At 41.5% G+C, this 10016-nt stretch overlaps 1 protein-coding gene across 1 annotated transcript; it reads left to right on the top strand.

Annotated features, from left to right (window-relative positions):
- The first annotated feature begins 204 nt into the window (after positions 1 to 204).
- On the top strand, positions 205 to 6541 carry LOC121875673. The gene is made up of 4 exons (XM_042380294.1): positions 205 to 271; positions 510 to 854; positions 982 to 1233; positions 5740 to 6541. The coding sequence occupies exons 1-4, from the start codon at positions 205 to 207 to the stop codon at positions 6201 to 6203; spliced, it is 1128 nt and encodes a 375-aa protein (XP_042236228.1). The 3' UTR covers positions 6204 to 6541.
- Positions 6542 to 10016: the final 3475 nt, after the last annotated feature.

Raw genomic sequence — 10016 nt, 5'->3', positions numbered from 1 at the left:
ATCAATGATGATAACGTTGTAGGTAAGAGTCATTTTACTACTGTTGTTACTGTGTTGCCAAGCCTGGTGTTATCAGTGTCCACCGTGACCTTCTTGTACAACATTTAGGTACGTGAGTTATCTTTACTCAGGTAATTTATCTATTTTTGGTACAGAAGGATGTGATGTCTTGGGACCAGTGTGACGGTTGACCCGTGGATGATGATGCGGCGACCTTGGTGGCGGTGGGTGGCGGTCATCCTTCTTGTGATAACACCTCTCCATTCTCAAGGTTAGTTACGGTGGTGGTCAACTGACCAGTGAACAAGGAAAGTTTTTGAATCCTAGTTGTCAACATTGTCTGGCCAAAATTTTCATCGCATAAATAATCACAACAACAAGTGTTGGGTGGAAGATTTAGAAAGTTGTTATGTAAATAACGTTTCTTTACCACCATGTTGATTCTTTCACCTTTATATGCTACCCTGCAGGATATTTTTGTAATGAAGTAAGACTAATTACTTTTTCAGAATGTGGTACAGTAAGGGGAAAGACGCTTTACATTCCTTTGTGTGGGGAGACTGCTACATACTCCTGGTATCCCCTCCAGATCGACCACAATCTCAAAGTGAAACTGCAAGGAGAAAAGATCGGAAAGATAAAGGTAAACGGAACTAAAGATAAGTTAAGCCACAATATCACCATCAACAGAGAATCTGCAAAGACAACGAATCGTGTCGAGGGCTTTATATCAATACCAACACTCAACTTTTCAGAAGAATTTTCTTATTCACAGAAAGACAATCTTGTGTATATGAAAATTAAAAGCAACCATCCGAGTGACATTATTAGACAAAGTGGAAACATTTCTTGCGGTAAGTTGTCGTTCACTCTACCTCATGTGTGTTGAGGATCAAACAATTATTCTACATATTTGTTTTTATCATCAGTTATGTGTCACAAGAATAAATAAACTGTAATATTCCTGTTTTTCACTTCCAGGTTGTCCTCTTAACAGCACAGCAGATCATCCAGCGTCAACCACAAGGACAGTCAAAACCAGAACAACTCCCACAGAGCCAACCAAGCCCAGAACAATTACCAGAGAGCCAACTAAGCCTACAACAATTACCACAGAGCCAACTAAGCCTACAACAACTCCCACAGAGCCAACTAAGCCCAGAACAAATACTACAGAGGCAACTAACACCAGAACAACTAACACCCAGCCCACCAAATTATCAACTGCTTTAGGTACCGTAGAATAAATCTTTTTGGGTATCTATGTATTTATGTGTATTTCTGAGTGAAAATGTATTACACGACACATGTGTGAAAATGTGTGTGTGTGTGTGTGTGTGAAAATGTGTGTGTGTGTGTGTGTGTGTGTGTGTGTGTGCGCGCGCGCGCTACACTTTTTTGAGAAAGTACATTTTATGGGTCAAAAAGCCTAATGTTTTATACTAAAGCGTATGTGAAAGTCTTTCCTTGTGGTTTAGTTGTCTTGTCAGTCAGTTTCCGGAAGAGTGTTGAATATATTCATATATTCTCAACACCATAAGAGTCAAATTATAATGAGTACTGTAGTTGTAGTGAATAAATTTACCTTTAACTTAAACTTTATCACCTGAAGAATGTTAGTCATATTTTCAATTTTGGGGGTAAAAAAAAAAAAAATTATATATATATATATATATATATATATATATATATATATATATATATATATATATATATATATATATATATATATATATATATATATATATATATATATATATATATATATATATATATATATATATATATATATATATATATATATATATATAATCTCATGTAGATCCACAATGAAAACGTGGATAAGATAAATCTTGATAAAATCACACAGGGAAAAGGGAAACAATGGAATACCTTAGCTTTCGTCTTTATTCAAGACATCTTCAGCGGCAACTGAATTACATGGACAGAGATTGATTCCCATTGATTGGGAAAAAAGCCTAGAACTATACAAATCATCATGTGTCACAGAAAGACTTCTGGTTGAAGCTAGTTTGATTAGGGAATTAAATTCAATAAACCTTAGTGATGGTCAGTACAAAACTGATAATATGTTACATAAATTTATTTGTCAGTGGCCCAAGGTTAAAAATTTTTTGAAAACCTTGGAGCTAGATATAGGATAGATATTTAGTGGGTCCCATATTTTTGACCTGACTTAACTTGACTAGTCACGTCGCCCATTCTCTTAAGCTCCTCTACGTGTGTGTTGGTGTGTGGATTAGTGGATGTCATGATTATGACATGACTTCATGTTTAATAAGGTCACCAGCTTTGGTGGTCTTCCTCGACCTGGAGAAGGCATTCGAACTAGCAAATCCACTGGCCAATATAACGACGCTCGCTGAAAAAGGCGTCAAAGGAAGGTTGCTGGGGTGGATCCAGAACTACCTCACACAGAGAGAAGCAAGAGTACGCTTTCAGGGAGCAACATCAAGCTACAGGGTCCATGAAAACGGAACCCCACAAGGAGGCATCCTCAGTCCAATGCTGTTCAATGTCCTGATGGAAAGTCTTGTCAAACCTCCTTTCAGACAAACAGCCAAGCTCCTATGCTATGCAGTCGACTTACAGCTTTTAGTAAGAGGATCAAACAGACTAGCCAACACGCAACACACACTCCAACTTATAGAAGAGGAGTGCAACAGACTTGGACTCAAGATAAATCCAGCCAAGTCGAAAGCGATGGCCATCTGCACAGACACACCAGACAAGATGCTCTCCATACAAAACACGCCGGTAGTCTGGACCAACACCCACCAGTGTCTTGGAATCTGGTTCGACCAGAAACTCACTTTCAAGCCACAACTCGAGTATCTCAGGCACAGGACGAAGAGCAAACACAATATAATGAGGTCGCTCAGCAGCACAACCGCAGGAGCGAACATACATGTGCTCAAACCCTACTACACTGCCGCCATCAGATCGCTAGTAGATTAAAGTGCTCCAGCACTCATTGGACTGAGAGAAGACCAGATAGCTAAGCTAGAAGTTATCCAAAATAATGCTCTCAAGACCATGCTTGGAGAACCCATGTGGACCAGAATTTGCAAATGGAAACTGAACTACCACCCCTGTCAGTACGAATCAAGCAGGTGACAGCCGGTCTCCTCGCCAAAATCTGTAGATCAGATAACCCCACAGCTGCCAAAACGCGAATCAGTGCCTCCCTCCACCTCGACCACAGAGTGCGAGGGGCCACCTGGTCGCACGAGGCAAGCGAGGTCATCCGACACCTGCAAGCAGAAACACTCGTCAAGAACAACCAAGACATACGAGACAATGGTTATGTAGTTCCTCCACCAGCCACATTCAAAATTACCGACCTAGGTGATAGCAAAGCCAACCTCCAGAAGGAGGACCCCAAAGAAATAACTCTGGAAGCCATAGCCACCGAGGCACCGGCTGATGCAGCATCATACTTCACAGACGGCTCGGTGGATCCAAAACATCATACATCCGGAGCGGCCTTCTACACCCAAGGTCAGACCCTCCTATGGAGACTTTCTAAGGACTGCTCCACCCTACAGACAGAGTTGGTAGCAATCTCAAAGGCTCTACAATACGCTGCAACACAACACAACAAGTCCATCATAATTCACACGGACTCGAAATCGGCCATGCAGGCGCTGCAACAAAGTCAACCAAGAGACAACGTCCACTTCATTACCTCGATTCTAGCACAACTACAGGGATAGGGGAAAACAACGTGGCAGACGAAGCAGCCAAGGCAGCCATACGTTCTAGAAGCGTACACATTCAAGTTCCAGCAAGCGTGCAACAGATCAAGAATCACCTCAGAAAGACTACCAAGCTCCACATCCAAAAGAGCTTCTTTCACGCATTCAACGCTGGTTCCCAATCAGCCAAATGGTACCTGGCGGCTACAAAAGGGGAACCACCTTTCGCGGACACGAAAACACCAAGACAAACACAAGTTAGCCTTCATCGACTACGACTAGGGTACAAGTACTCCTGGCAGACGATCGGAAATTTCGTCATGGAATGCACCTACTGTCAGGAGCCAGCGGCCAACCCATTTGAACACTATCTCCTCGACTGCGAAGTCACACAAAGTCTCCGAAACAGAATTCAAAACTTCTAAGAAGAACACACAACACCAACGGCCACTCTAACCCGAAAGGCCCAAACAAACCACATTCACCACCTTCTCCAGGTCATCACACTATATCCACCACCCAGATAGCTTAGAAAGTATCCTCTCCCAGCAAGTGCGGACCCCAGTTCGGGGGGCGCGCCACTCCGAAACTGACCACGTCCAAGAGTGGGGGTTGGTGGTAAACGTCCACTAATCGGGGGTCCGCTCAAACTTGCAACCTGCAGTATCCTTTCATATCTGCAGGTAGGACAACCTCCAATCCCAATTCCGGTCCGGCTGCTCCAGGAGCTCCAGCCGGAACCACCAAACGGGCCGCCTATAGGCAAAGGCCCGTGTCGGACTACGGTCCGACAATCTCAACAACAACACAACAACTATATTTAAGCCTCTCTCTGTCCATGTAATTCACTTGCCTCCGAAGATGTCTTGAATAAAGACGAAAGCTATGGTGCTCCATTGTTTCCGTCACTAGTCGGGAATCGAACCCTGGACCTCTGGACAACAAAAGTAATCCTAGGATATGTTTTATTTCACACAAAGCCTGCTCATTCGTTTTATTTTTAAGCAACGTGAACCTCTATAGGGGGAACGCCCATGCCTAGGATTGTTTTTTGTTGTACACAGCGATGCCTCACGTGAAAATTGCAGAATCTGAAACACTTGGTTATAAAAAATATCTGTGTTACAAGTGGCTCATGTTGTAGGAGATAATATAGCTTGTTGACCAAGAGAGGCGTTGATTGTTATGTTGGAGGTGCTACAGTAATTGGTTTTAGCTGCAGCAAAGTGCAGGGTAAAGATTTCCATCACTGGCAATGATAATTCTAGTCCTTGGAGCTAGTCTGGCCAGGTGGCCCAGGGTTATGACCATCCCTGGCCACGTGTTGGCCAGGCGAGATGGCCTGCCAAGCCGTTGGTGACTGTAATACCGGGTCTACAAATGTTCCTTGGGGGGAGGGGGGGGGGGTAGTGCCCTGAGAGATTTAACCATATATTTAGTAAGAGTGTGCGATTAGAGTTCATACAGAGAGGTCGTGCCACACTGACCCTGAGCTCTTTAATATCAGTTGTGAGACTTGTGGACTCTGGCGAATTAACCCTTAGAAGTTTCTAAGTGGATTGACCAAGGAGGTAAGCCTAAGTGTATTTAATAGTGAAACCTTCCACAATAACTAGCCATCTCCTTTGATATAAATGTAGTTTATTTAGCATACAAATGTTTATAGTGCAATTTGATATTTACCCAATCCTGTGATAACTTTACACCACTTGACAAATTGGGTGATAATTAGTAGGATATTGCTTCCCGATTTGGTTTTTGTGAGAATAACTGAAGATAAAGAAATTACCATTAAATCTTTAAACAAATAAAAAAATTTCATGTATCCCTTGGATGCGTTTTATTATGTCCTTAGACTAACTGTAACTAACTATATTTATAAGTATTTTGGCGCTGTTTGATGTGAATTTGTTTTAATGTTTTCCAGGAAAGCAAACCCCATGTTTCTGACTTACATCTTTTAATAATCTTAATTATTATTTATCAAACTTAAAGTGGCTTATATTTTACTTTTTAACAGAATGGTGGATATGGCCAGTTGTGATGTTATTTGCCTTAGCTGGAGGGATGAGTGTCTTCATCTTCATACATATACGAAAGACACTTGCAAGAGTCCCACGCTCCACGGACACCTCACTTCAGGGAAACTTCTCATTGCACTCTGCAAGGGATGAGACTCAACGTTCCACTTACAGGCCTCCTGCCCAGGGGATTCACAACCCGCAACACTCAATGACCTACCCAACACCTCTCTACCACAACCTGTCGAGTACAGTAAGCTGGCACACTGTGAACTTTGATGACGACGACTGCTACTTAGATGATCACATATACGAGGAGGTAGATGAAGAGTTGATGAGGAAGCGCATGGAGGCCGACAGAAGGGCCACAGACACATTTGTCGAGGGTGAACAGCGAGGGTCTGCTCATGAAAGTGATAATAGTCTTTATGGCTACTCTATCAGTCCATCATCACAACAGTGAGTAGTCCTACATCGTTTACGAGGAGTTGGTGGCTCTGAGGGTACTACCTCACGTTTCTTGATACATATGATCTACCAGTACACAGTATGGGCAGGGCAAACCGTACCTCTATGTCTCTTACAAGGTTATAAACCTCTTCTATAAGTGTAGTCACTCACCAGTGGGAGACAACCTGGTATGACACAGGCACTTCAAGATACTGACCTTCACCACCAATACATGTGAGGATATCACTAAGGCTACACGACAAGATGATCACAGTAATTCTCTGCACACGATAAATAATTTGGTCATTTCAACGTCTTTTGTGAATGTATATCATGATTTTTACGCTTTTTTGTTATTCTAGTCACGTTAGGCCAAGTCATGCTTAGTTACTTTTGCACTTTGACTTCCCCATCGTCATTGTTATATATATATATATATATATATATATATATATATATATATATATATATATATATATATATCAACGACCTCACCAGCAAGGAATCGAACCCTCGACCTACTGGGTGGGACTAGGGAATGCTACCGACCAACCCACAAGGGCATAAAATTGGATTACATACATACATGTGAAATAATTGGGCATAAAATAAATTGGATTACGTACATACATATGAGATAATTGGGTGTAAAATAAATTGGATTACGTACATAAAACCCAATAATTCCTTCACAGAATGCACACACTCGAGATGTTTCGGGTACAACATATCATAAAATAAATTCACGTTATCACGGAATACATCCTGACATTTGCAGATATAATGTACAACCAAATACAATCATTTTATTACAGAACACACATTGCAATGTTCACGGACAACCGGAAAGTTTCTTTTAAGCCAGATAACCCCAATGATCAGAAAATACAAGAAGAAAATAAGATAAAGATAATATGGAATTAAAGTGTGATAAATAAAGTAATTTGAAAATAGATAATAAATAAATAAACAACTCAATTCCGCCCCCAATATTGATTAATAGCAATAGGATATGTAAATCAAATACAGCGCCCCTATACTTCACGACGGAACCACAGTTACCCACAGAGATTTAGAATGCCTGCAGTTGCATAACTTATGCAACTGAATGACGAAAATGATTCTGGGACTTAGAAACTTTCCATATCAAGATAGGTTAAAGAAACTAAACTTGCATTCCCTAGAAAGACGAAGAGTGCGGGGAGATATGATAGAAGTATTTAAGTGGGTGAAAGGAATCAATAAAGGCGATATAGATAAAGTCTTATAATATCCGAGCAGGATAGGACTCGTAGCAACGGATTTAAATTGGATAAGTTTAGGTTAAGGAGGGAGATAGGATGGAACTGTTTTACAAATAGGGTGGTGGACGAGTGGAACAAGCTTAGCAACTTTGTAGTAAGTGCTGGATCGCTGGAATAGGTTCATGGATGATAGAGAGTTGTAGTAACTCTCGACAGGAGCTGCCATGCACAGGCCTACCGGCCAATTGCAGACTCCTTATTTTCTTATGCTCTCATGTTCTATAAGCGGCACTGAAGGGTTAAGACGTACCAGGCGTGGCTCTGGCAGCAGCCAGGTCAACTGAACTCTCCTCCCCACCGGAATATCAACAAGTTCTCGCCAGAAGTTACTATTTCATTTAGGAAATGAATTGAACCAGTGTTGAATAGTGGTGAACAGTGCTTAAGTCAGTGAAAAAACAACTCAACAGTAACAGCCGAGTCGTACTCAAGCTATCCTTCACACAGTGAGGTCCCAGGTACCCAATGATAACTGCCCAAGACTCAACAACACCAGCTATGTGTTAATCCGTCCACGATAGGGAGGCCTGGGACCACACCTCATTCACTTGAGTGAGTGAGGTCCTGTGACACCAGACCACGTGAGGCCCCTCACAACACCATCTGTGAGGGAATTAGCACACCACATCGGGCCCCTCATAACACCATCTGTGAGGGAATTACTACACCACGTGATGCCCCTCATAGCACCATCTATGAGGGAATTAATACACCACGTGATGCCCCTCATAACACCATCTGTGAGGGAATTACTACACCACGTCAAACCCCTCATGACACCATCTTTGAGGGAGTTTCTACAATACGTGTCTGCTGTTCAACACCTCAGCGCACATGTTCTACGTGACCTCCACTGTAAACATTAATCTGTATGTTCACTGTCTGTTCCTTTACCTTTCTCTAATGAAGGCTTTTGCTATACCACCAACAAATGTAATAAGTCATTTATGTCCAATGTATATTTTGAGCCTTCGGGCTGCAGAACTTTTTCAATAAACCGTTAATTATTATTATTATTATTATTATTATTATTATTATTATTATTATTATTATTATTATTATATTTTAAGTTTATAAAGATCTCAGAGCAGTACTTAATCGAGTGTTCATACCTGGTAGCTGGTGAATGCTCGCCCCGCTATGGGTCACAGCTTAAGGCGGAAGAAAGAAATATCCGGAAAACTTTTCAGGAGTGAAAATTGTGAATTCTTGGAACAGTCTGCCAGAGTGTGAGCTCTTTCAAGCCCAGACTTGACCAGCACTGGCGCAGGTACAGATACATTCTGGAAACAGTACATGCCCATTGCCTGTCAATAGTGCGTAACAGAAATGAACGACCGCCCAAGCGGCTAACGAGCCGATCAATGGCAAAGAGGATAAAAGTAAAAGCTGAACTTTGGAATAGCCCTAGACACGACTTTCAAAAACAATGAAGGGATCCTTCGCAAGCCACTGCCGTACTTCCCTCGGCATTACCAGTTGTAGTTGGATGGCCATTAGGTAAATAAGAAGGTAGGAAAATTAGGTTTGTATAAGCTGCATAGTGCACAGCATACAATGTGCATGAATATTACATTAGTTTCATCCTATTCAGTTCTCTCTGATGAGTTGAAAGAAATGTGAATATAATATGGTAAACTACTCTATTACGGCTATCGCACAACAATTTTTGATCTGTTGTAATTTCAAAGTAAAATTCTAGATCAGAATCGAAATAAACAAGAACCATTGAAAATAGAGGGAATATATAATTCTTTCCGAAGGAATTACTTTTAAACTTCGCTCCAAATCGGTAGATGTGTATGATATTTTTGTTCGAAAGCTCCTTTGGAAATAGTATCCTATTTTTCTTATCCAAATAATTATAAAGTGTGGAGATTTCCTCATCTTTCTAACTTAAAAATAATCTGCCTAAGACTAATTTGAACATCACAGCTCATTTCTTCTTTATCATTGAAAAGCAATAAATAAAATACAGCGTACTTACTTTGAAGTTTTCTCTAGGACTAGGCCTCCCTCATTACAAACTTTATCTTTTACTTTTCTTTTATCCCTTTCGCCACTGATCGGCTCCTTAGCAGCTTGGGTAGTCGTTTGCGTCTCTGTTACGCACTGTTGGCAAGTATTGGGCATGAACTGGCTCCTGAATATATCGAAGCCTGCCCCAGTGTTGGTCAAGTCTGGCCTTGAAAGAGCTTACACTCGGCACCGTCACAACACTCTCTGGCAGACTGTTCCAAGAGTTCACAATTCTCAGTCTGAAAAAGTTTGCCCTCACTGTTTTGTGAACTTGTGGCTTCTTCAGCCTTGAGCTGTGACCCCTTGAGGAAGGGCGTCCGCCAACTCCAGGCATGTACTGTACATTCGACGGAGTAGTGCCCCCTGATATGTTTATACACTCCAATTAGGCCTCCCCTTGCCCTTTATAACGGCTATTAAAACGTGTTATTTCTTAAATCAATCTACAGTTTACTTGTCTACATCCTGTCACATTCACTGGACGACGCAGCGATATCAATAGT

This window comes from Homarus americanus, unplaced genomic scaffold (assembly GCF_018991925.1).
Source record: "Homarus americanus isolate GMGI-L3 unplaced genomic scaffold, GMGI_Hamer_2.0 scaffold22250, whole genome shotgun sequence".
Classification (NCBI taxonomy): domain Eukaryota; kingdom Metazoa; phylum Arthropoda; class Malacostraca; order Decapoda; family Nephropidae; genus Homarus; species Homarus americanus.
Note: the sequence above shows the minus strand (reverse complement) of the source record. Positions and strands in the feature narration are given on the sequence as shown.